The sequence below is a fragment of the Athene cunicularia genome (genome assembly GCF_003259725.1).
Source record: "Athene cunicularia isolate RWA chromosome 9 unlocalized genomic scaffold, athCun1 chr9_part2, whole genome shotgun sequence".
Classification (NCBI taxonomy): Eukaryota; Metazoa; Chordata; class Aves; order Strigiformes; family Strigidae; genus Athene; species Athene cunicularia.
Genome location: NW_020799111.1, coordinates 1145742 through 1172136, shown reverse-complemented (window position 1 = coordinate 1172136; position 26395 = coordinate 1145742). Strand labels below are relative to the sequence as shown.

The following is a 26395-nucleotide window of genomic DNA, read 5'->3' as shown; positions in this document are numbered from 1 at the left end:
AGAGGATGATGATAATCATTATATCTTCCTTACCAGAGCCGGACAGATGGAGAAATAGTGTTTTCCTTGCTGATGGAGGCAGCATCACTGCTCTTCCTGGGCAAGTATCTGTTCTGGGGACCCCAGGCAGAGCGGTGGGCTCTCCCACCATCCCATGTACCGCTTTTGAGGAGCCCCATCCAGCTCCCAAGCAAGGCCGCCCCATCAGCCACAGACCCTTGCACCATGGTGGTCGCTGCCTCCCCATCGAGCCTCCGCGAGTCCCGAGAACAGTTTGAACACCAGTTGTGCTGGATCCATGCCCGCGGGCAGACAGCTGCTGGCGTTTTCCATGACTGGGACATGTCTGCCCTCACAGCTCGATATCCCCCGCTGAGGCAGGTCAGGGTGAAGGCAGGTCAGGGTGAGAGCAGGTCACGCCAAAAAGCCCCATGGTTGTGCCGTAGCCCAGGTGGAGCCTCATGCCCAGGCACATCTGGCAGGCCCCGGGCACTTGGCTCCTCTCCAGCACGTGTTTTCTCCTGCCTGGCATGCTCGGCAGCAGGCAGGGCACCACAGCCCTCCTCCAGCAGCCAGGGTCAGGGTGTGAATGGGGAAGGGAGTGTCCCCACGCTCAGACCAGCTGCATGTTTGGATGCAACTTGGGGATAGGGATCACTGCAGTCTTAATACCTCATTTCCACCCAAAATAAAAAGCCTGGAGTGCCAAATTCCTGGCGGGGAGACACGGGCACCGCCCGTGACAGGCAACCACGCCGTGCCCTGCCAGGTCAAGCCAGGAGGGGATGTGGAAACTGCGTACCCAGGCTTGCCAGCACATCAAACCCAGTTTGTCCCCGTCCCCAAAGAGAGGGCAGAGCAAAAAGCCAACAGCATCTTGCAGCAAAAGGCAGGCTGCCAGGCCCTGGGAGTGAAGAGGCATGAGCTGAAGGGGCCAGCCTCCCCCCCCAGGCAGGATGCTGCAGGGTCACCCCGCAAGGAGCAGTGGGGAGCATTAAGGGCAGCTCGGCTGGCAGCGGGAACACCCGCACCAGCCAAGTATGACAAGCGCATCACGTATGCAGCAAGCTCTGCTCGGGGACAGTCGTGCCGTCGGGGATTAACAGCAGAGAGGGGAGGAGCTGCGCCAGAGCAGCCTCAGGCCAACGCGACTGCTCCATTAACCACCTTCACCACAAACAAACCTCCATGAGGAATGATGACGCTTGCTCTGATCACTCTCCTACCAGGAAAGGGGGAGGGGGGGGTCTGGCACACCCAAACAGCAGCTCCCGTGTTCCCTGACATTAACAGGCACAACTTCTACCACTGAGCAGGCTGTCAAGACAGCCTGGGAGAGGACTTGCCCTCAGCACACGGGCAAGAGGCGAACAAGCTGACGGGTAAGTCCCTCGGGCCTTGGCTGTCAAGGAAACTCCAGTGTACTATAAATCACACTGGCCATTTAAACCCAGCTGGGTTTCATGCAGAAGGTCACTGGAGGAGTTAAAGGCATCAGGAAATCTTCACCCAAGCGATGAGGGTCAAACTCTGTCCCCTCCCACCAAGGTCAAGTAAACAGGCTTGTGGCCATGGGGCCATCACCATACCCGAGGAGCATTCAGTGCTTCCCAGCAGCGTGACCCAGCACGCAGGGGCTTGGACACCTCACAAACGGTGAAGTGGGGAGATGGAAATGCCCTGCTGCCCTGCACAGCACCAGGGTCCACAGCCAAGCAGCACCAAGAGCTCGTGCCCTGTGTCTCAGGGGCCGCTGTCCTGCCCAGGCAGGCTGCACACCTCTGCACGAGCAAGCGAGCTTTGCTCACCCTCTCGTCCGCTTTCCGCACTCGGTGCAGACTTGTGGCTGCAAGGAGACTTACAAATAGCACAGTGCCTTTGAAAAGCAGCCCCTGCAGAGGCTCAGTGCAGCAGCAACCAGCACCAGAGGGGGGTGAGCCATTTCCCCGGTCCAGTGAAGCGGGAAGGTGCAGGGGCCCACAGCCCTCCTCCTGCTCCGCAGGACTAACAATGCAAGCCGTGAACCAGACGTAATGGAGCAATGCCCAGAGTCAGTTGTTCTCACTGTTTGCAGAACCCCAGCCACAACTTCCATGTCCTAGAGGGATAATTGGTTTTATTTGGTACATCACAACGTTTTAGTGTGTATGTAATGGCTCTATGAAGTCTTAGTAAATGCAGCTTTTTTCAGTTAAAGAGAAACGCCACCCCTGATGCCTGTGCAAACCAGTGTGGCTTATTTTCTCTTAACTACGGAATGCATGGGTTTTTTTTACCTCTGATGTTGTTTCCTTGAGCTGCTCTAATGCCTGCAGGGACAAGTAGGGGTGAGGGTACAGCTGAGCATTCAGGATCTGGGAGAGTAATTTCTATTCCACCTAGGCTGCACTGAGCTTTTCTTTGGGCTGCCTGACCACCAAGTCAGCTGCTGCATGCGCTAACCAGGATAAGAAAAAGTCAGGAGTTGAAGATAAATTACAAATTTGACATTGACCTTCACAGCCTGCACCACACAGTTCTTGGTAAACATTACAGGCAGTGTGTCCCTGCCAGACTTCACAAAAACACATCTTTGTAGTAGCAACTGCCTTCAGAGTCCGCTACAGGCAGAGGCTGGCTGAGGGTTAGTCTGACAGGGAGCCACCGAGGAGCAGTGCCCTTTCTAGCCATCGCCCGTGCGGCACAGAAGCACCTCTCACTGCAGCCCTGCTCCCTTCTGCTTTGCTGATTTGCCCGCTGCTCCCATTGCAGCGACAGGAGATACAAATGTTAACGGAGCCTGCTATGTAAGCAGGAAAGCTCCCGAGCGCCGGGTCAGCCCCAGCGTGATGCGCACAGCCAGGGGCGATGTCAGAAGCCAGCAGCACCTCATCCCAGCCCCTTCACAGGGAAAGCACAGCGAGAAAACATCGGGGCTTTGGCTGCAGCCAGGCATCGCGGGCAGAACGGCACTGTGGGGCTGGCTGGTGCTTCAGGGAGGTTTGTAACAGGCACCATCACTCCTCCTGCAGCTCCTTCTTCCGAAAGGCCTGAAGCCTCCTCCCCACTGTCTGCTGGACGATCTCCAGACCCTCAGCGTCCAGTTCCTTCATGAGAAGCAGGATGGCATTCAGGACGTTGTTCTGTCGGGAGGAGACAGACATTGCTTTGTACGAGCACGTTAATGCAACGATTTTCAAAGAGCTGCTCTTTCTAGGAACACCACCACCACTGGCAGCAGTTTGCAGCAGACACCTGCAGCTACAGGGACAGAACAACCAAGCCCTGAGGGCAAACATGGGCAGAGGCTGCATGTGATGAGGCCAAGTGGAATGCAGGATGAACCAGTCTGCTCAGTCCCACGCAGGCTGCCCACATGCCTCTGGCTCCTGGCCACCCTCCCAACTGGCTTCCATAAGGAAAGGCCCATTCAAGACCAGCTGCCCTCCCTCTTCAGCATGACCGTGTGTAGGATGGGAGATGACAGAGGAAGACTCTTATCTGAGGAATGAGGAGAGCTGGCAGAATCGCCTAAGCACGAGCTGTAAGGCACCCTTGAAGGTCCCCAGCCCAACCCCCAAATCGATGCAGAACTACTGCCAACACCAAACTATGGCTCTGTCAAACCATGTCTTGAAAAGCTCCAGGGATAGATTCTGGAGCCCCTCTAAATAACTGTCCTTCTAGGGAAAATCTTTTTCCAATGTTCAACCCAAACATCCCCTTGTTTAGTATTTTCTTTTCCCAAAAGCCAGTGCCTGCAGTACTCACGGTGCTGCAAACCAACACACTCAAGTATGTTTAAAACATGAACGAAAGGGAGATTGCAGACTAATATCAAAATGAGGCACAATGTGGTCTAGATCTCACCCTGCCGACTGAAGTGATGGCACTGAGCTCAGCAGACAGCAACTGCCAGCTGAACAGCCAAGATCCATGAGGTTCAGCCAAGGCAACACCATGGAGTGGGGCTGAGAAACCACCTAAGCTTTCAATTCAGCAGCCTCCTGCCCACCAGGCAGGCTACCAGCTGCATTTCAGCCGCTGCCCAAGTACCACGCGTTCTTCACACCACCACAGCGAAGGGCCACACGCGTGCTCGTCTGCGGACAGACCAAGAGGACAAACCCCATCGGGCTTTCCTTACATTGCATGATGAAAAGCAGTCTGGGCTTTAAAGACACTCACTCTCTTCTTTCGGTTGCAGTCTGTCTCTCGAGGTGAAAAGGAGGAAAATTTATCCCTGGGAACAGGCTTCATACCAAGCTCCTCCCGAATTTTGCTAAAGAAGGGAAGGGAGAGCAAGTGTTATTATGACCAGCTGGAACAACCTTACTCTGCCAGGCCAATCCTTTCTACTCATGGGCAACCACGCAAGTATCTAGCTGAAGGACTCAAGGCATATCTGCTCGCATACCACCACTGCCTACAGACCACAACACCCCAAACCAAACTCCCACATGAAGAGCCTCACAGTTATAAAATGGGAACGAGCATGCTGCCACGAGGAGCCTGCGCCCAGCTCCACCTGGGACAACAGATTCCCAGGCTCGACGCTAGCTGGGACTGCAGACCCTGGAACACCACACTTGAACAACATGTGCCACAGCACTGACATGCACTGAAGTGTGTCACAGAAGCAGAGCTAAGCAGGAATGGGCTGGAGAGCTCACACTTCAGAGAGGATCCATCTCTGCCTGCACATGCAGCTGACATGCTTGAGAGGAAGTACCCACCTACAGAAGAGCCTGTTTTGCAGATACAGAACCAGACCCACAAGTGCTATTAAACCAGCACAGCTCCACCGGGGTAACTGGAACAGGAATTTGCACCAGCTGCAGGCCTGGCCTGTGGAGTATCAGGGTTGGCTGGCAGGGTCCTTTCATGCTACACGCAAGTTCAGCCCAGAAATCCTAACAGCTCACAAGCAAGCCCTCACTTTGTCTCCTCCAGACTGAAGTTCAGCAGTTCACTCTCAGTCTCCGTTGTGGATTCAGCAGCACTGGATTCAGTGGCCTCACGACAACCGTTCACCACACTCCTCCTGGCTGGTGGGGCTGTGATCTCCTCACCATCAACCAGGGCCTGGGACAATTCTTCCTCTGTCACAGCTGCAACAGCCAAAACAAACCCCTGCTGCAATGAACTCCAGCAGCCCAGGAAGACAGCATCTGTAACAGTGCAGGTATGGCTGCTGCAGAGCTATACACAGATGTTTACTCCCAAAATCGTTCTTTGTACTAGGCTTTTGCTTTCATCCTCGTTCTGCAGTAAAACCCACCCAGGAGAACACTGGCAGGTGCCTCCAGTCTCTCGAAGTGGAAAAGATAGAAGGGAAGGATGCAAACATGCTTTGCTATTTCTTGTCTCTGGAAAAGGGTCCAAAAGCCACCAAGTTATTGCTACCAGACAGAAAAGCTTCTCATTTTTTTATGACAGCAGATCCAATTACAGAATCTTTGTTTTGCCACAGCAAAGGAGAGAGCTCTGAAAAACCACTAATTAGCGGTACTGTCTCAGCTATAATGAGGCACTCTTGGCTAGTGCTAACTCTGGCACTGCAGAGAAGGGAAGGGAGAAAACAGCTTAGAAGCAACGGATCTTTCAGAAGGGACGCCCAACCTCTGAGACATCCTGACCGAAGGAAGAGTCAAAGGATGCCTTAAAGACAGGAACCAACATGTCACTGGTTTCCAGTTCACCCTGCCCATGGCTTGGGGCTGTTTGTTTACCTGCAAACACCCACCTTGGTTATCAAGCTTCTGCAGGCTGGGTAGGTTACGCAGCACTGTCATTCGGTAGCCGTGGGGGTCTGACCCACAACAGGGATTTTCAGACAGCCACAAGACCCTCAGCCGGGGTAGGTTTTTGAGGTAGAAGAGCTCATTTAGGCTTGCAATGTTGTTCTTCCTCAGATAGAGTTCAGTCAGATTCTGGCACTGACTCAGCGGCTCAAGGTCCGAGATGCCATTCACACTGAAGAGAGACTGTAGGATCAGAGACCAGCGAGCCATCCCTCCCTCCCCGTACTGTTCAGGTGAGAGCACAGACCCTGTAGCACAGCAGCTTTCCAGCCCCCCTTCCTGAAACAACTTCACTGAGGAACCTCACAGCAGGGCAAGGGGCATTTAGGGGCCTGTGGCTTTGCACACAACAAAAAGATAGTTTTATCTTTCTAAACAAAGGAAAGAACTAAAAAAGCAGGCCCTCCTCTGTGCTCAAGATGACAGCCTTTGCTTCCCCCAAACACCCAATCACACTTGCACTCCTTTTTGTAGCAGTTCTCAGACTCACTAAGGGAGAGCCCATGTAAAAAAAATGCAGACAGCATTGGTTATGTGGGATCCCCAGGACAGGTGAAAGATGAGTGTATTGGGGGAGGGTTTATGGAAATGAAAAGCTTTGTGACATCCACAAAGCACTTCAACAAGCATTCTGCAAACTGGTCCCAGAGGCCTAGAAGATCCCAGCTGCACTATGGAATAGGATTTACAGAGCAACAATCCTAAGAGGTTTTAACACCTCCCAAAACCAGGATTATTTTCTTGAGTAGTGAAGTGCTATGTGCAGAGGCGCTCACAGAAGAATAACCATTTACTACATCTCTGCTGCTTGAGAAATCGGGCATGAAGAGCCAGGCAGCTCAGTCACACGATCACAGAAAGGTGGTAAGAAACCACGGGCCAAACCAGAGCCCCACAAGAAAGGCGATTTCCCCTGCCCTCTCCAAAGCTGCCAGTCTGACATTCACCTGAATGTGATCACCTCGATGTTGGGCAAATCCCGGCATATTGATATCTGGGCAGGAATAGAGAGAAACAGCAAGTTGGCATTCCCAGAAAAAAAAAATATGCAATTTAATTCACAAACAAGCAAGATAAAAGCAAGAACAGGAATTCAGGTTTGCTTCGGTCTAACCCAAGTTTAAGACCACTAGAGATTTGCTGCCACAGCCAGTGCAGAGTCAGCAGCTCCTCTGCCTTCTCCGCCCAGGAGTGGAAGCGCAGACACCAGCCCGTGTCACGTTGCTCTTCTGCTCCAGCAACTCTGCACCTCCAGCCCGGCCCCAGCCACCGCGGGCAGCAGAGGATCCCTCTTAGGCCCGACAGCCCTCTCCTAACAGGGTACGTCAGCCAAAGCCCCACACAGACAAGGTAGGACTCAGGGCCCCGCTCTCCAGGGCCCTGTGCAGGCCCTCGGGAGGCGGCGGCCGGCGGCCCCCCCGGTCCCCTGCTCGGGCTCTGCCCACGCTGAGTTCAGGTCTTGCTTGCAGCAGGCTGGGTGGCCTGAAGCAACCTGGGGTGCAGTTTTACCTAATTACTCCACATTTACGTGAATTTTATTATTCGTATCGTTACATCTTACTAGAGAATGTTTCATACGTATAGCTATACCTTTATGGACATATATCTCACTTTACACGGGAGTACGTCTACCCCTTTATCTATGTATGAAGTGTGCATAAATCAAATATACATACATCTTTCCACACCACCTTCTATATTAATATATAAAAATACAGGTAGCACTGCTGACCGCACCAGCACCAGGAGCCCCAAGGCCAGTCCTCCATCCCATTTTGCAATAAAATTGCTGTGGTGTGTCTCCATTTTCCATCTTTAGGGCCTCCAACACGCAGCTTCCACGGAGGAGTGGGGATAGCAGAAATGAAAAAGCCTGGAGAAGCAGTGTGATTAGCTTACAGTCCAAAATAAGGGGTGAATGCAGCATTTCTCAGTGTTTTTCTGCATGTTGCTGCCTTCTTCAGCAACAGAAACAACAGCAAGAGGGGAGCTGATGGTTATTTACTTGTTTACGCTGGTGTTTCGGTGCAGTGGTTCAAAGACATTGGACCTGAACCCCTGGTTGCGGTGGTCGGTGATGGCCTTGCGCCAGGGAGAGGAGATGGGTGGCACTGAGCTCCCTGCCTTCCTTATTGCCACACTTCTGGGTAAGAGAAGGACCAAGAGATGCATTTATTGGGTTCAATGGGCACACACTTTTCAGGAAAAATGCGGGATAAGCAGGTTAGGCAGATCATCATTCTGCATTTTCTTCTCTCTGTCTCTCAGCACTGAGCTGCTGTCACACCCATGGACAGCTAGCCAGGGCCTCAGACGGGGAGGCCCGGGCGCAGGTGTGGCCCTGGTGTTTTCTGAGCTGGATATACAATAACTTGGAGGCAATTGAAGCGATTTTTGGAGTTCTCGACTTTTCTGTGTGCAGCTGTCCATAGGTCAGCTGGTGTGAGGTGGTTGCTGAGACCTGGGATTTGGCCACTTGGGCCGTGTGTCAGTGAAGGCAGCGAATCCTCGGTGTCGTGGGAGGAGCAGCAATGTACACAGCTTTGCCATACTTTTGTTCTCCAAATCCTAGGCTGCTTTCGCTTCCAATGAAATATGGAAACTCCCTAGCATGCTTTCAACTGCCTGGCTGCGCAATCCCACCCCCAGCCATGCTTAGCTGCACTGTCAGCAGCAAAGCCTGACCCTGAAACAGGCTAAGTGGATTAAGGAATCTTCTCTAGGTGCCAGAGAGATATTTTCGTACTCATCTTACTGACAAAAGTACAGTTCAGTCAGTTTAAACATACACATCCTCCTCTCTCTGCTCTGACACCTGTCCTGCAACTGAAACATGCACAAAAGACTGTTTCATTCAGGTTAATTAAATAAAATTGATTTTAATCCCCAGTTTAATATTGTAAGTAGTATCAGTAATAATCTCAGGCAAACCTCCTCCCCAGTCTTTTAAAAAGGAAAGAGCTTAAATAATGCATATAGACTTGTAAAGTGCATTAAATTACCAGCTTGGAGAGAAGAGCAAAAGAACCACGGAGGTCTGGGACCACAGGGCCTCGTCAGGCTGCATAGGATCACCTACAGTCACTGGCACGTCCACTTCCCACTCGCAGCCCTGCAGTGTCGCCTAACAGATCTTGCAAGGCTCTGGTGCAGAGATTGGATCTCCCCACCATGAGCTCCCCAGGCTCTCAGCTTGTCTTATACTCAGCCATGGTGAGGTCCAGCTTGCTTGTTAATCCACATGAGCAAAAGAGTGAAAAGCTCTTTGTACATTTGGGCTCCTATCTAGAGTATTTTCAGTTTGGTCTGCACTATGTGGTAGCCACACATTCTCTTCCCAGCTCTGTATCAGTGTTTTATACAATGAACCTATTACCGCTTGTTTAATTGCTTTGTGGAGGGTTCAGGAAAGCTACTTTTTTCACATAATCCTTATGTGTATTTTCTCATTTCAGAAAAGCTTTTTTTCTGATCAGTAGCTTTTGCTGTGACCTGTGATTCCTCCAGGCAGGGTCTCACGACTTACTTGCAATGCCCACAGAAGCTTCAGAAAGAGGCATTTTGAACTCCCGAGCATCCTGGCTACTGAACCAAACCTTCCCTGGACATGCTGTGGGATTGCTGTTGGTGTGTGAGTCACAGCAAAGGGAGTTTGAAGGAGCTGGGAGCTGCCACTGATGATGACAAGAAGTGCTGCTGCTAGTAATCCTGAGTGTCATCATTGCTGCTAGGATCAGCACATGACCCTGGTGCCAGTAGCCATCACACCTCCACACTGCTCTACATGCTTGACACCACCATCACCCGTGGGGTGCCTGCTGTCATGGGTGTCAGTGGTTCCTTTCTCCATTGGCCACAGGGTACTTGCTGCCATCCCTGTGCAGATGGCAGCACCCAGACACACACCCTCCTCCGGAGTGCAGGCAGCAGGCTGCCTCACTGCTGCACCTGGTGGTCAACCAGCACCACCTCTCTTGATGCTACCCCACTTGCAATGGTGGTACCTGCAGGTCCCTACTGAGCACCATCCTGGTTAGGAAGAGCTGTTAAATGGGGTGGAAGGAGCAGGATGGCTTTGGGGGAGGCATTTGGAGAACCTGTTTTATCCTCCTGGTATCATCAGACAGGTGGTCAGCACTCCTGGAGATGGGCTCTGCTCCCTCTCCTCCTGCGTGGTGTGTGGCAGGGAAGGGCAGCTTTCTTGGGAAAGCCCCACTTGGTTGAGAAAGTCTCAGCAGTTGTTTCTGGGCGGCAAGTTGTTCCTGTAACTGCTCCAACGTAACTTAGTGTCATGGCAAGCTTGGTCATGTTGTGGTTCAGAGGACGGTCTCCTCATGGCAGCTCTCCAGCAGCTATTCCACCCACAGACCATTCCCTCCATGCAACTGTCAGTGCTCCGGGGTCAGCAACACCAGATGGGATCACTGTTTAGATGTTGGCAGGAAATGCTGTGGTTTGGTAAGAGCTAATGAAAAAATCTTGTCATCATGGAGGCAGGCGTGTCACCGTAGACCTATGCAGGCTCCGTCACAGGCTCAGTTTTCTCTCTGGGAAGCATCCAGTTCAGCCCCTCTGGAGAGACAGCCAAAGAACACCAGGGTCTACAAGACACTGCCAGATCTAGTGAAGGAGATGAGCACTCCAGGGGTGCTCTTTGCGCCAAGTTGACAGAAGAGCTTCTCCAAAAATTCTGGGAAAAAGCTTTGGAGAGGGCTTCCAGGAAAGCTCCTGCTACCTACAATTTCTACCTGCAGCAATTTTCCTGTACGATCACACTGACACTGGCACTGTTTCACTGGAGAGCTGTATGGACACCACAGCAAGTGTTCCCAAAGCCACCCTGGGACATCATGTAGCTCTGGTGATCTGACCAAGGCGAGAGATTTCACGACAGCCTAGACCCGTCAAAACCAACAAATATGAATTCTCAAGAATGCCATCCACAGCAAAAGGAAATCAAACTGGGCCACTTCAATAAACAAAAGCTTAAAATTACATCATGTCAAGCTAAAACATACAAAGCATTAAATCGAGAACATGCAAGTTATTTATATTGCAAACTGTTATATTATTAAAAGCTAATTTCATCAGACCAGCTTGCTGTCCTGATAGCCAATTACATAGAACAAGTATTTAATTTACTGTGAAGCCTACAAAATTATGAGTGAGGAGGCAAATGCCACCAGATACGTGGAAGGCTTCTTTCTTCAGATGCTTCTTCATTCCTGTGCAGGAGCTCTGTTGGTATTTCTTTCCTTTGTTTTACACACCGTCCTTACACCAAGACAGAAGTGGCACCACAGCATTGCTGTGCTGTTGCAGTCCAGGTTTTAGCGCTTTGCCATGTTGACAGATCTAGTCACTGGTTACAGCTGAAATGCCAAAATAAGGAGCAATTTCCACTGCTCACAGTGTGATATGGGAAGTTTAGGGGATGTAGCAAGATCAAACTTTAGGCCCGTGCAAGGCTGGGGGCTGTGAGCGTAGACATGCCGGGTGCTGATTGTGTTGCCAAGCTACTATCTTCCGGTTGCCAAGCTACTATCTTCTGGTTGAATAGAAGTCTCCCCTTCCTCCCTTAAACATGTATGTGTCAGCAACAAATTACCCCAAATTCCAGCACAAACTGGCTTGGCGGCTGGGCCAGGGGCCAGGGAGCAAGAGAGACTTGCAAGGCGGCAGGGTGAAAAGTTCAATGGCGAGGAAGAGGAGATACTTCATCTCTGCAACCCTTGCCCAGGACCATAGGAGCTCATCGCGCAGATGCAGAGGGGAGGAGACCTAATTACAATAAGAAGCGAGGAGAGGCAGGGATAGATTATGTATATGTATAGGTGTTTTGTAAATATGCAATACCTTGTAATATATAAGCCAGGCAAGAGCTACAGAGGGTGCGCATGCTTGTGGTGGAGCGATCCCCCATGCGCCCAGAGCTGAATAAACATACCTACTTTAAAACTTCACAGTTGTAGAGTTGGGTTTTTTTCCGCAAGACATCTTGGCACCTCAGGTGGGACTATCTCGGCTGCCGGACTGCTGAAGGGTGGACGTCCTAAGTGCGTACCCTGAGCTTTCTCAGAGGAACTCCGCTCCCAGCTGTCCACTGCGGGAGCAGACAAGGACCATCGGAATCGCGGACAAAGTTATGTTTAAATGGTAACAGGCTGCTGGTAAGCCGCGCAGAGACGTCTGGCGCACAGCATAGTCCCAAGGGAAACCGCGAAAGGAATATCGAGACTCGGGGTTTATGGAGTGTCATTGGCCACCTCGACCGACTGAATAAGTGGGTATTGGGGTTCACGGGAGTGTCTGACCACCTCGGGATTGGTACTTGTTGCAACTTGTTGAAACTTGTGAGATTCTGTCTGGTTTTGAACTTACAGCAAATTGTTAATGGTTTATGATATATGCTACACGGAGGACCTAGTTGTTGTTTCATATTGTGCATATTTTGTGGTGTGAGTGGAAAGCGTGACGGGCCCTTTAAGTGTGATAGAGCGCTTGTGTGTCTGTGTGCCTGCACGCCTGCAGGGCGTGAGTGAGAGGCAGCCGCTGCCGTGTGAGTGAGAGCCGCTGCTGCTGTGTGTCTGCATGCCTGCAGGGCGTGAGTGAGTGGCAGCCGCCGCAAAACAAATGAGAAGTTTCTATCTGTTTAAATAATGCACTGTCTTTGTATGTTTTGTGAAAACATTGCATGAACCGGAGACGGGAAAGCGGATCCCTTCTCCGTTAGTTTGGGTTGGAATCTAGTGATTATTTGTGTAGAAGGAATGAATGGTCGGCACGGGGAAATTATTTATACCTGCTAGAAGGATTGTACACAGCTCCTTCTGGGCAGCTGGTAGCATTAGAGTGGGAACAACCAGCCGATTATACCCCCCGGGTCCGTGGGAGAACCCCCTGCTTTCTTTGTGTTCCTACCCCCGGTAAGGGAATTCTCACCCAGCATAGGTAATTAGCAGAGTGCGTAGATTGTCGATGTAAGTGGTACTGTGCGGTGTCGTCAGATCTCTCAGTCGAAAGACGGGAGTCGACAAATATTAAATTTGTGTGTGGACGAAGTCATAAGATACCGGAACTTTGGGAAGTAAAGGAGGAAGAGTGGGAAAAGGTTAAAAGACAGTGTAGGAATTGCTATAAGTGGAGAGAAAGCATTTTGGGAAGAAGGAATAATAATGGGGAATAAGCAGGCAAGAATTTTAAAGAAAAGCCCATTGGATTGCATACTCACTCACTGGAAAGACATAGCGGGGAGGGGAAGCACGGAAAGCAAGAAAATCCTGATTAAATATTGTAACCAGTGGTGGCCACTTTACAAACTGGAAGAGGAGGCTAAATGGCCACCGAATGGGACCTTAGACTACCACACGCTGTTGCAATTAATGTTATTTTTACGGAGAGAAGGGAAGTGGGATGAGGTGCCCTACGCAGACATGTTCTTTACCCTCCGGAATCACTCGGAGTGGCAGAGGGATTGTGGATTAATTCCACCACAAGACCCTTTAGTGCTTGCCCTGGAAAAGGATTATAAGGGAGAGATGAAAGGGAAATTAAAGAGGTGCTGCTCATCATGCAGCATTGGACAGAGGTGTACAAGAATGGATAAAACTAGAAGGGCGAAAGAGCAGAGCTCGGAGGACTTATTTAAACCCCCTCCTCAGTCCCAGGAACAAGATGAGGACTCAGAGGAACAGTCCATTTCTCCGGATAGCCCAATCTCCTCCCGGACGCGGGAAAAAGCTCCCAAAGCCCTCCAAGCACCCCTCAGAGAGGCGGTGGGACCCCAGGGCACTATGCTGATAAAGGTGCCATTTTCTACCTTTGATTTAGAGACGTGGGAAAAGAAAGCTAAAAATTACCGAAATGACCCTGAGAGCGTGACCAGGCATTTTCGGCTTATTATAAGGCAACACAACCCTGACTGGGAGGACATGCAGCTATTACTGGATCATTTAACTGAGACTGAAAAACAGCTAGTTTTAAAGACGGCACAAAATCTGGCAGAGGATCACTATAGGGCTACTGGGGGAGACTATAAGGAGTTCCTTCCCCTACATGATGACCCGAAATGGGATCCCAATCGGTCTGCACATGTGGAAAGATTACGAGCATACCACGAGTGGGTTGCAAAGGGAATGGAGAGGGCTATCCCTAAAACAATATATTGGTCAGCACTCTATGAAGTCAAACAAGGTCCATCTGAGTCCCCATCAGAGTTCCTGGATCGGCTGAGGGATACAATGCGCCGCAACACTCCCTTAGACCCGAGCTCAGAGGCAGGGATACAACATTTGGTTTCTCTGTTCCTAGAGCAAGCCACAGGGGATATTAGGAGAAAACTTCAGAAGATACCTCCTCCTGGGGGAAGGAACTTAGAGACATTATTAGAGGAGGCATGGAGAGTATTCTGGAATAGGGAGGAGGACTACAAGAAAGGGCATAAGAAAATTCTTGCAGTGATCAAGGAAGGGGAGCAGAAAAGATCGGAACTGCCCCCACTTAAAAGAAATCAATGTGCCATATGTAGGGAATTTGGACATTGGAAAAGCGAATGTCCAGGGAGATGGAAAAATAAAGGGAAAGGAGGAAGCCACCGAAAGCAGCAGATGCTAGCCAATTTAAACAAACAATGATGGGGACCTGGGGAATCTACCCTAGCGGATCCGCTGGTTACAATAAAGTTAGGGAAAGAACAAAAGGAAGTGGAGTTTTTAGTAGACACCAGAGCAACATATTCGGTTCTAAATATGGATCTGATACCCTTAGAGAAAGATTATGTTATGGTAATGGGAGCTACTGGTCAAAGTGAAAGGGCATATTTTTGTAAACCCTTGAAGTATAAATTGGGAAAACAGGCATACACAAATTTCTGTATATGCCTAACTCCCCAAAAGCGCTCTTGGGAAGAGACTTACTAGAACAATTAGGAGCAACTATTACCTTTAACAATGGAGAGATTATTCTGGAGGTAAACAACCAAGAATTTATACAGATCATGAGCTTATCCTTAACCAGTATCTCCACAGGAGGGGAGATTAGTGAGGAGATCATCAACCAAGTATATCCTGGAGTATGGGCCACTGACATAACCAGAAGAGCAAGGAATGCCCCACCCGTAGAGGTAAACCTTAAGGAAGGACAACAGCTGGTAAGAATTAAACAATACCCTTTAAAAAAGGAGGATGGGGAAGGGATCCAGCCAGTCATAGAAAAGTTTTTGCAAATAGGATTATTAAAGGAGTGTGAGTCTAACTTTAATACTCCCATATTACCTGTCCGGAAACCCGACGGGTCATATAGGATAGTTCAGGATCTGAGAGCAATAAATAAAATAACAGAAGATCTCCACCCAGTGGTGGCAAACCCTTACACCTTGTTGACAAAATTAACTCCTGAGGTAATCTGGTTTACTGTTTTAGACATCAAGGATGCTTTCTTTTGCCTCTCTCTCCTCGAAGCCAGTCAGAAAATATTTGCATTTGAATGGGAAAATCTTAAGAGTGTGAGACGGGGTGTCTAAACAATCTTAGATTGATGGTGCAAGGCTTGCGCAAAAACAAGGGGAGGCATATGGGACTGTTCAAAAAAGACATACCAAGTGCTGATAACGTTGCTAGGCGACTATCTCCTAGCCCAAAGAGAAGTCTCCCCGAGTCCTTGAAGTTGTGGGTACCAGCAACAGACTACCCAGACACCAGCATAAACTGGCCTGGCAATCTGGACAAAAGCCAGAGAACAACTGAGGCTGCGCAGAGCGACAGGGTGAAAAGTTAATCAGCGAGGAAGAAGAAGTACTTCATCTTTACGACCCCTCCCCAGGAAGTTGCGACCCCAGCCTGGAGCTTGAAGAGCTCATCACACAGGCGCAAGAGGAGGAGACCTGATTACCATGAGAAGCGAGGGGAGGCGGGGGTAGACTATCTATATGTATAGGCGTTCTATGAATATGCACTATTTTGTAACATATAAGCCGGACAGGAGCTGCAAACGGTGCACATGCTTCTGGTGGAGCGATCCCCCATGTGCCCAGCACTGAATAAACATACCTACTTTATAACTCCAAAGTTATAGAGTAATTTCTCTGCAAAACATCTTGGCACCCTAGATGGGACCTACCTTTGCTTGGCTGCCTGGACACTGCTGGAGGGTGGACGTCCTAGGTGCACCCCGAGCTCTTCTCGGAGGAACTCCGCTCCCAGCTGTCCACTGCGGGAGCAGACAATGACCATCTGGTTCGCGGACAGAGGTATGTTTACAAGGGTAACAGGCTGCTGGTAAGATGCACAGAGACATCTGGCGCACGGCTCAGTCCCGAGGGGGGGTATACCCATTTGGTTTTGGCTTTGGGAATCCGCGGGAAAGTAAGATCTTTTGGGGCAAACTACCGATGACTGGTATATAAGAGGCAGTTTGCATTTTGGGCAGGGTACTGGTAATTACCGTCACCTGCAGGATCTTGCTTCAGGTCATTGTATAGTGCACTAATTGTGGATATACTGGCTTTGAACTGACTAAATTGTTAACGGTTTATGATACATGTTACAAACGGATTTGGTGATTGTTTAAACTCGGTATATTTTGGGGTATGAGTGGAAAGTGTGGTGGGCCCTGTAAGTGTCTGTGTGCCTGTGTGGTGTGAGTGAGACCAACCGCTGCTGTGTGTCTGTGTGCCTGCAGGGGCAGGGTGAGTGAGACGCTGCCGCTGCTGTGTGAGTGAGAGGCAGCTGCTGCAAGATAAATGAGAAGTTTATGTCTGTTTAAATAATACACTGTCCTTGTATGTCTTGTGAAAACATTGTATGAGCCGGAGATGGGAAAGTGAATCCCTTCTCTGTCAGTTTGGGTTAGATTTGGTCGGATTATTTGTGTAGAAGGAACGAATGGTCAGCACGGGGAAATGATTTATACCTGCTAGAAGGATTGTACACAGCTCCTTCTGGGTAACTGGTAGTACCAGATTGGGTTCGTGGGAGAATCCCCTGCTTTCTCTGTGCTCCTATGCTCCTACCTTTATTAATTTTCATCAAGCTTGGGTATTAGCAGAGTGCATAGATTGTCGATGTAAGTGGTATTATGCATCTGATAAGAGGAGGTCAAGGTGTGCAGAGTGCTGGGAAGAAGCAGTGTCATTAGACCTCTCGGTCGAAAGACGGGAGTCGATAATTATTGTGTGGACGAAGTCATAAGATACCAGAACTTTGGGAAGTGAAGGAGGAAGAGTGGGAAAAGGTTAAAAGACAGTGTAGAAAGTGCTATAAGTGGAGAGAAAGGATTTTGGGAAGAAGGAATAATAATGGGAAATAAGCAGGGGAAAATTGTAAAGAAAAGCCCATTGGATTGCATACTCACGCACTGGAAAGACATAGCAGGGAGAGGAAGCACAGTGATCAAGAAAATCCTGATTAAATATTGTAACCAGTGGTGGCCACTTTACAAACTAGAAGAAAAAGCTAAATGGCCACTAAATGGGACCTTAGACTATAACACGCTTTTATAATTAATGTTATTTTTATAGAGGGAAGGGAAGTGGGATGAGGTGTTTTACGCAGACATGTTCTTTACCCTCCGAAATCACCCGGGGTGGCAGAGGGACTGTGGACTAGTTCCACCATAAGATCCTTTAGTGCTTTTCCTGGAAAAGGTTATAAGGGAGCTACTAGCCAAAGTGAAAAGGCTTATTTTTACAAACCTTTGAAATATAAACTGGGAAAGCAGTTAGGCATACACAAATTTCTGTATTTGCCTTACTCCACAAAAGCGCTCCTAGGAAGACACTTACTAGAACAATTAGGAGCAACTATTACCTTTAACAATGGAGAGATTACTCTGGAGGTAAATAACCAAGAACTTATACAAATCATGAGCTTGTCCCTAACTAGTATCCCCACAAGAGGAGAAATCAGTGAGGAAATTATCAATCCAGTGTATCCCGGAGTGTGGGCCACTGACACGCCTGGAAGGGCAAAGAATACCTCACCCGTAGAGGTAAAACGTAAGGAAGGACAACAACTGGTAAGAATTAACCAATACCCTTTAAAAGGAAGATCGGGAAGGGATCCAGCCAGTTATAAAAAAAATTTTTACAAATAGGATTAATAAATAGATCTCCACCCAGTGGTGGCAAACCCATACACTTTGTAAACACAATTAACTCCTGAGCTAATCTGGTTTACTGTTTTAGACCTCAAGGATGCTTTCTTTTGCCTCTCTCTCCTTGAAGCCAGTCAGAAAATATTTACATTTGAATGAGAAAATCCTAGGAGTGGGCGGAAGACCCAGTTAACCTGGACGGTGCTGCCACAAGGATTGAAGAACAGCCGCACTATATTCAGTAACCAGCTAGCAAAAGACCTCGAATTGTGGGAAGCCCCAACCCCACCTGAAGAGGGAAGGCTGTTGCAATATGTAGACGACATCCTGATTGCCACCAAGACGAAAGAAACCTGTATGGCTTGGACGGTAAGACTTTTAATTTTTTGGGGACTTCAGGGCTACCGGGTGTCTAAAAAGAAGGCCCAAGTGGTGCAGAGTGAAGTGATCTATCTGGGCTACGAAATCAGTGCTGGAAAGAGAACCTTAGGACAAGCTCAGAAAGAAGCAATTTATCAGACTTCGAGGTCACAGACAGTGAAAGAACTGCGAACGTTCCTGGGAATGACTGGGTGGTGCAAACTATGGATTTATAATTATAGATTGCTTGTTAATCCTTTATATGCACTAACCACCACTCAACAGAAAAATCTCCAATGGAATAAGGAGGCTATACGAACCTTTGACCTGTTAAAAAAGGCTCTGATGTCAGCTCCAGCTTTGGGACTCCTAGATGTAAGTAAACCATTCTTTCTCTTTTCACATGAGAAACGGGGAATTGCATTGGGAATACTGGCACAAGACTTAGGCCCGTATTGTCGGGCAGTCGCCTATTTCTCCAAGCAACTAGATACAACTGATAAAGGTTGGCCTGGATGCCTACGACCAGTTACAGCAGTGATCCTAAATATACAGGAGGCACGAAAATTCACTTTAGGCCAGAAAATGACTGTATTTGTATCTCATACAGTGTCTGCAGTATTGGAAATTAAAGGGGGACATTGGCTTTCGCCCCAAAGGTTCTTAAAATATCAGGCGGAATTAGTAGAACAAGATGATGTGGAGATTGTAGTAACTAACATTATTAACCCAGCTTCTTTCCTGAGTGGAAACACAGGAGAACCAGTGCAACATGATTGCCTGGAGACCATTGGGGCAACATACTCAAGCCGCACAGATCTGAAGGATGCCCCTCTGGAAGATGCTGAGAACTGGTTTACGGATGGAAGCAGCTATGTTTCGAGTGGCAAGAGGTATGCTGGGTATGCTGTTACTACCACCCAAGAAATACTGGAATCAGGACCACTGCCTGCGAATACCTCTGCACAAAAGGCAGAGATAATCGCACTGACTCGTGCTTTAGGACTAGCCCAAGGCAAGACAGTGAATATTTACACAAAGTATGCCTTTGGGGTAGTCCATGCTCATGGAGCAATCTGGAGGGAAAGAGAACTGTTGAACTCACGAGGGAAACACATCAAACATGGGAAGGAAATTCTGGAACTGCTAGAAGCTGTACAACTTCCAAGAAAGGTGGCAATCGTGCATGTTAAGGCCCACCAAAAGGTGAACTCGGATTTGGAAAAAGGAAATGTACTGGCAGACAGAGAGGCAAAACAAGCAGCCGAAAGAGAGGTAAAAATAGAGGGAGTTTTAGTTCCTGATGGGCAAATCATCCCAGAAGGTAAACTAAAGAGGATCAAAAGTTAATTACAGACCTGGAAGGATCATATAATGAAGAAGGTTGGGCCATCACTCCCCAAGGGAAGGTAGTAATTCCCTCTTGTTTAGCTAGACACCTGGTACAAGAGGAACACAAGAAAGGGCACTGGGGAGCGGAGGCCCTATACCGATATTTGGTTAAGAATATTAGAGCTAGAAATTTATATACTATAGTAAGACAGGTGACTCAACAGTGTAACCTTTGCCTCCAGACTAATCCTAAGAATACCCCCATTCTAGAAGAAGGCCAGATTAGAAAAGGAAATGGACCGGGACAACAATGGCAAATTGATTTTTCAGAATTTCCAAGAAAAGGGGGTATTGATATTTACTGGTATTAACGGATACCTTTTCAGGTTGGCCAGAAGCATTCCCCACTAGGTCTGCCAAAGCCCGGGAAGTGACAAAAATATGAGTACAAGAAATAATTCCATGCTTTGGGGTCCCAGCCACTATATCCTCAGACAAAGGACCACACTTTATCTCGAAAGTAGTTCAGCAAATCAGTCGCCATCTAGGTATAGATTGGCAACTTCACACTCCTTATCGTCCCCAATCTAGTGGCCAAGTAGAGAAAATGAATAATTTGATTAAGCAGCAAATAGTGAAACTTAGTCAGGAGTCAAATCTGGCCTGGCCCCAGGCTCTCCCTCTGGCACTTTTGCGCATACGAGCAAAACCAAGGGCCAAGGAGGGGTTAAGCCCTTATGAAATGCTATATGGCAGACCTTACATGGTGCAAAAGGGAATGTCAGTGCAAATTGGGGAGGAAACTATGACTTCATACATGATAGCATTAGGCAAACAACTTAACAAAATTGGGAAACATGTATTTGGAACTCACAGTAGAGGGTTAGACGGACCGGTACACGATATACAGCCTGGAGACTATGTGTATGTTAAGTCTCTTGAAGAAAAAAACGTTGGAACCACAATGGGAGGGGCCATTCCAGGTGCTGCTTACGACATTTACTGCAATGAAAATTAAAGAACACACGTCATGGATACATCATACTAGGGTCAAGAAGGCTCCTAAACAGTGCTGGGAGGTGACAGAAACTGGACCATTAAAACTCAGACTTAAACAAAAACTTTTATAAACAACAAAAGCCATTGGATTTAGACCTCGAAATGATCAACCGTAAGTTTGAACTGTTAATATGTTTTAATATTATCCTTCTTGCCTGTGCCCAGGAGCCCAAAGATTGGACTTGGAATCACGCCCAGAAAAATCATGTCATGATGATGAAGGATGTGGACTCCACCGACAAAAACTGGAATCCTTAACACAATCCTTCACCCAGTAGTAACTCTACTGATGCCTGTAGTGGCTTTGTTGACCGTTACTGTAGCTATACATATGGAATTGGAGACTTACAAAAAGTTTACAAGTTATGTATGAGGCTTTATATCATAATCCGAGTTTGAAAAGACTAAAGTAGACTTTACTAACACGCGAATTTATAGAAGTGAGTTGTAGGATAGTTTGAGTAGTAAAAGAATTTATTAAGTAAAAAGAAAAGGAGGGAGATTGATATGGGAAGTTTAGGGGTTGTAGCAAGATCAAACTTTAGGCCTGTGCAAGGCTGGGGGCTGTGAGCGTAGACATGCCGGGTGCTGATTGTGTTGCCAAGCTACTATCTTCTGGTTGAATAGAAGTCTCCCCTTCCTCCCTTAAACATGTATGTGTCAGCAACAAATTACCCCAAATTCCAGCACAAACTGGCTCGGCGGCTCGGCCAGGGGCCAGGGAGCAAGAGAGACTGCACGAGGCGGCAGGGTGAAAAGTTCAACAGCGAGGAAGAGGAGATACTTCATCTCTGCAACCCTTGCCCAGGACCATAAGAGCTCATCGCGCAGACGCAGAGGGGAGGAGACCTAATTACAATAAGAAGCGAGGAGAGGCAGGGATAGATTATGTATATGTATAGGTGTTTTGTAAATATGCAATACCTTGTAATATATAAGCCAGGCAAGAGCTACAGAGGGTGTGCATGCTTGTGGTGGAGCGATCCCCCATGCGCCCAGCGCTGAATAAACATACCTACTTTACAACTTCACAGTTGTAGAGTTGTTTTTTTTTTTTTTCCGCAAATCAAGTGCTCTGCAGAGACCATTATCAGTTCCTTTTGTCAATAATACACATTGTATGAATACATTTACATGGGAATTGGGATCCTGCTGATTTATGTATATTCAAAGTAAAATATTAGGCTTCTTTCTGCAGCTCATGGGATGCTGTGAGATTCACAGGAAGGAGCCTGAAGGGATCAGGGTGCTAGGTCCCTCCCTTATAAAGAGTCAAAAAAACATGCAAAAAGGTCTGGAAATTAGACTCAAGGTAGATCAGAAAGCCTGGCTTCCCCCTTTCTGAAGAAAAAAAAAACTGCAGAATTAGTAAGCAGAGCAAAGGGAGCCAAAACACAGCAGGAGATGTAGGGAACCAACTGCAGTCAATTTACTGCAAGGGGGTTGCATAAAATAACAGGTGTTGGGGAAGAGAGAAAAGGGAAAAAAGCAGACAAATCCTTCAGAAGGGTTTATTAATCACTGCAGACATAGGTGGATTACAGCACTGGCACTATGGCCACACATAATACACTAGATTTTGAAATCACACCCAAGTGGCAAATCTAGTATTTTTTTAAATTACGTTTTGAAAAGGATCTGGCACAAGGAGAACAAAGAGGTACAAGGAGGTAAAGGAAACTTAACCAGCACTCTTTTCTACACCCAGATCTGCCAAGGACAACGCTGCTTTACAGAGGAAACGTCCCTTGCAGTTCAATTGTTTTATCTCTCAATCCTGCCCCTTCCCCAGATCTCCCATTAGGAGCTCAGTGTCATGGAAGAACAAAGATTAAGTGAAGATTAAGAACATTTAAATGAAGATTAAGAACATTTAAGTGAAGATTAAAGATTAGGAACAAAGAGTAAGTGAAAAGTCCTGAGTAGAAAACACCCATTCATGGCAAGGAGCCCCATCTCACAAAGCAGCATTTTCACTCTGTCCAACAGCAGGAGTTACATATAATCCCCAAAATTGATCCCGAGTAGAGCAGAGTGGCTCATGTCTACACGGCTCAGGTCTCTGGAGCAGACTGGGCTGCTCTTGCTGCTTCAAAAATCATCTCTTGGTGATAACGTTTCAGCGGTTCCCAAGCTGGGCAAAGTAGTAAAGTCCATCCATAGGTCCTGCTGCTGCTGCAGTAAGGTGGATTTGCTGTTTGGACTGCCACCATTCACATTAGCCATGTCTTTGCTAATCGAGATCGACCTTTTGGTGTTAATATTTTCAGACTTATTTTCAACGGGTAATAGACAAAGGACAAAATGAAAAAACAAAGGTGAAAGTTCCTTAAATTCCTGATTTCAAATGCATTTGAACATTGTTAAATAAATCCACCAACATAGTTTCTTCCAGGATTGGTGGAGTGAAAGTCACATGATATATTTGATATGTTTTTATCAGTATTTTTCTGTTCCTGATCAGCTGTCGTGTCAAATTAGCAAATTACATGCTAATGGAATTTGTACAGACTGGGCACAGTACAAACGCAGTAGCTCTTGTAAAACATGTTGAAAAAATGAAAGGTTTTTATCCTGTGCCATTTAAAGCTGCTGAGCAATAACGATGAACCATCTAAGATCAGCTTCGAATGACTAACAGATATCATATGTAATTTCAGTAAAGGAAAAATCCACTCCTATGAGTAATACAAGATGACGAAACATGATTATTTTGACAAATAGATCTTTATGATGTAAAAGGCAAATAGTGATGTTCACTTGGGGGTTGCTAATTCTTTGGCATTTGCTTACTGAATTGCAGCCTATAAAAAAATTTGCACTTCCAAAAGTTATGAAAAGATGGAGTTTTTTCAGCACACTCTGATTCCAACATGTCTGCAGCTGCAGAGCCAACCTGTCAGCTCCCTGCTCCCGCTCCGCCTTCTCTTCCCCCTGCAGCGCCCTGCACAGCATGCCAACACGCTTACTAGAGCGCACAGAAACCACATTAGGGAGTGAGCCAGCTCAAAAATAATTAGTGAACTGGCATTAGATGGCTATGCTGCCGAGGGTGATGGTCCAGTTTCTCCCAACAGCTTTTCAGTGGCAGTGTGAGTGTGAGCTCCACCACCATCTTGCTGCACCACTTCTTCCCGGCTGTGTGCTACCCAGAACTGTGCCAGACCAAGCACTTGTGCAGCTCTTTGCTGGAAGGGGATCGTAGAACCGATCCTGCTAAGAATAACCTTTTTTCCCTGAGCACCAGCTCATCTTGCTGCTGAAAGAGCAGATGGAAATGAACAGAGAGGACAGTCACTGCTTGAACTCAAGTCATGTCTGAACATGCTCTGAAACTAGAGGGCATGACCTGAGCTGTTTGTAGATTTTGAGGGGTCTCTTCTGAGGACTGAGTTGAACCTGAAGATGACGTAGCATGTATGAGACTCTGCTAGTTTAACTGCACAAGTGTTTTTTAATAAAATCTTGCAGGAACGTGGTTGTGGAGAACATGGTCAGGAGTCCCACAAATGCATATTCACATGATAGACATGCAAGCTGGAAATGGCCCAAGCAAACCAGAAAGCATCTCTTAAATCCAATTGTGCTCCCTGTGCAAACGGAGAGGAAGGGCTGCATCTCTGGGTGCCTCTGGGAGTGGGGAGATAATCTCCTTGGGATCATCTCACACATCTGCGTCACTGTTGCAGAGACCAAGAATAGTGGGCTCAGACGTTTGCAGAAAGGTAGGTTTGCCGCAGCAGCTCTTGGTTGACCAAATTTAAATGTGAATAGAAAGGATCAGAGCTGTCCCTTTTCCGTTGAACCTCGTTCTCCTGCATTTTCAGGAGCATTGGGGGTGCCCGCCACCACTGGGACAGGGGAGCTGCGAGAGGCCCTCGCTGACTCCAGCCGATATATCCCCGGTGGTGGCTCCTCCGTCCAGCTGGTGAACGGGAAGAGCTCGAGGGGTGGGCAGACCCTGCGGGTCAACGCCTGGTACTGCAGCGAGTGCTGTGGGCACAGATTTGGCTTCCACAGTCACAGGACCCTCTCTGAGGGTTAAGGACTGCCTAGCTTTATAAATATAGACCAAGGGCTGGAAAACAAATGGCCATTAAACTTTCTGCCACAAAAGCGAACCAAAGGAGATTCCCTGTAGAGCTCAGGTGCTTTCAGTCAAAACTCTCTGCCGCACATTTTTAGGTGAGTGTTACAGTTTCTAAACACAGCCCAGAACTTCAATGTCATACTCCTGAATATTAGCCAGCTTTGACAGCTCATGTCAGATGTCTCTCCCTGCCCCTTCAGTGCAAGATGCTCCTTCTCCCCCTTCTGTCACAAGCAACATATAGGGAAAACTGATTTTTCTTGAGTTCTTCTGGAAGCAGTAAACATGGTGTTGCTTTCTGTGACTACATCCTTCCACCCTTGCCTATGACTTTGTACAGTGCAGAGTATCACTAACTGTGCTATAACACCAGCAAAGCATTGAGATGAAACCATTGAGAAGTGGCATTTTAAAAAGCTGCAGTACCTTTAAATCAGCAAAAGCTGCGAAAATACTGTTCACCTTCCTCTTTGGTTGGTAAGTTCATCTTTGTGTTCTGGGGCTGGGAGGGAGAAGGAAAGCAGCCAAGCAGCCTCCAGCTTGTCTCTTCTCATGAGTCTCAAAGCTAATAGAAACGGAGCTGGAGTCCCCCTGGGCATTTCAGGAGTCATCACCTGGAAATCTGCATTGCCAGAGCTGCTCGCCACACAGCAGAGCTTGCTGACATTTAAAGCTGTCAGTCAAATTGCTGTCTTCACTTTGCAGATTGCTGCCAGCCTCCTGTCTGGCGTTTTCAGTTTTACTGCTCGAGCACATTGCTGCCAGCTCTTAAATCTATGGGGCAAATGGTGCTGGGAATAACCTCAGGAGCAAAAAAGTCCACAGATAAAAGAGGTACTGAGCTGTTCAGAGCTCTGCCTCGCTGCTCATTTAACAGCCCAAGTGCAGGGAGTGCAGAGCATTATCCCAATTCTCACTGTACAGAAAATGAATTTAAGGGAAGAAAACTAACTGCTGCTGGTGTGTCAGATGGTTACGGGAGCAGTCGTGCAGTGGGAATGCATCCCTCAGTGTGTGGGGTGACCCTTGCACTGGTACGATGAGTGCTGTCTCCAGACTTCAACCCTTGCACAGTGCCGTGGGGTTTCAAGAGCGCTGAATAAGTCGGTACTTTGCTTAAACTGAAGGTGTGTATTTAAATCATGGCAGCCCACTCCATCTGGGTGTCCTTGTTTTAGTACCTGCACGGCCAGAGCCACGCTGACCCTTTGGGGATGATGGTGCTTCTCTCTTGCTGCTTCTTTTGCCGGGGTGAAATAAAACAAGTGTGACAACAGCCAGTGACAGCCGGATTGCCTGCGATGGAGAAAAAGGTGTTTGTGTCGCTCCTCACAGACGCAGTGGTACGTGTTTGACGAAGGAACCATTCAAGGACTGAGCAAAAATGACTGTTCGGTGATGCTATGCTGCCCTCACGCGGGTGTTTTAGAAATAGCCCCCTCTTCAACCTGCACTAAACTAATGAAACTCTTGGACACCTCCTCCAAGAAAGCCCTCTGTAATCACAGTGAATTTTATTTTTTTTTAAGCGCTTCCACGGCCCGCGCGGCCTGCGGAGGGTGAGGTCGGGGGAAAAGAGGAGACCCTGGCCTTGGCCGCGGCCTCGCCCGGCCGGGCGGGCAGGACCATCTCTACCCGGCGCTGGAGCTGCTTCTGGTGGGGTCACTCGCCAGGCTGTGGT

The 26395-nt window shown here is 48.1% G+C and overlaps 3 protein-coding genes and 1 long non-coding RNA gene across 4 annotated transcripts; 3 read left to right on the top strand and 1 right to left on the bottom strand.

Moving 5' to 3' along the window:
* Window positions 1-2671: 2671 nt before the first annotated feature.
* CFAP410 (cilia and flagella associated protein 410) lies at window positions 2672-6876 on the bottom strand (the record flags this gene model as incomplete). Its single annotated transcript, XM_026855383.1, has 5 exons — window positions 2672-3122; window positions 4168-4261; window positions 4919-5090; window positions 5726-5955; window positions 6731-6876. Coding segments are annotated over 5 exons (768 nt in total), but the record flags the coding sequence as incomplete, so codon positions are not given.
* Window positions 6877-7599: 723 nt separating this feature from the next.
* LOC113483645 lies at window positions 7600-11108 on the top strand. Its single transcript, XR_003399071.1, has 3 exons — window positions 7600-7930; window positions 8052-8641; window positions 9239-11108. It is a non-coding gene; the product is annotated as an uncharacterized LOC113483645 (long non-coding RNA).
* A 1826-nt stretch (window positions 11109-12934) lies between these two features.
* Window positions 12935-14570, top strand: LOC113483643. The gene is made up of 2 exons (XM_026855360.1): window positions 12935-13143; window positions 13191-14570. The coding sequence occupies exon 2, from the start codon at window positions 13217-13219 to the stop codon at window positions 14414-14416; it is 1200 nt and encodes a 399-aa protein (XP_026711161.1). The 5' UTR covers window positions 12935-13143; window positions 13191-13216; the 3' UTR covers window positions 14417-14570.
* A 1434-nt stretch (window positions 14571-16004) lies between these two features.
* On the top strand, window positions 16005-20882 carry LOC113483661. The gene is made up of 3 exons (XM_026855382.1): window positions 16005-16029; window positions 18034-19508; window positions 20790-20882. Exons 1-3 carry the CDS (start codon window positions 16005-16007, stop codon window positions 20880-20882), a joined length of 1593 nt encoding a protein of 530 aa, XP_026711183.1.
* Window positions 20883-26395: the final 5513 nt, after the last annotated feature.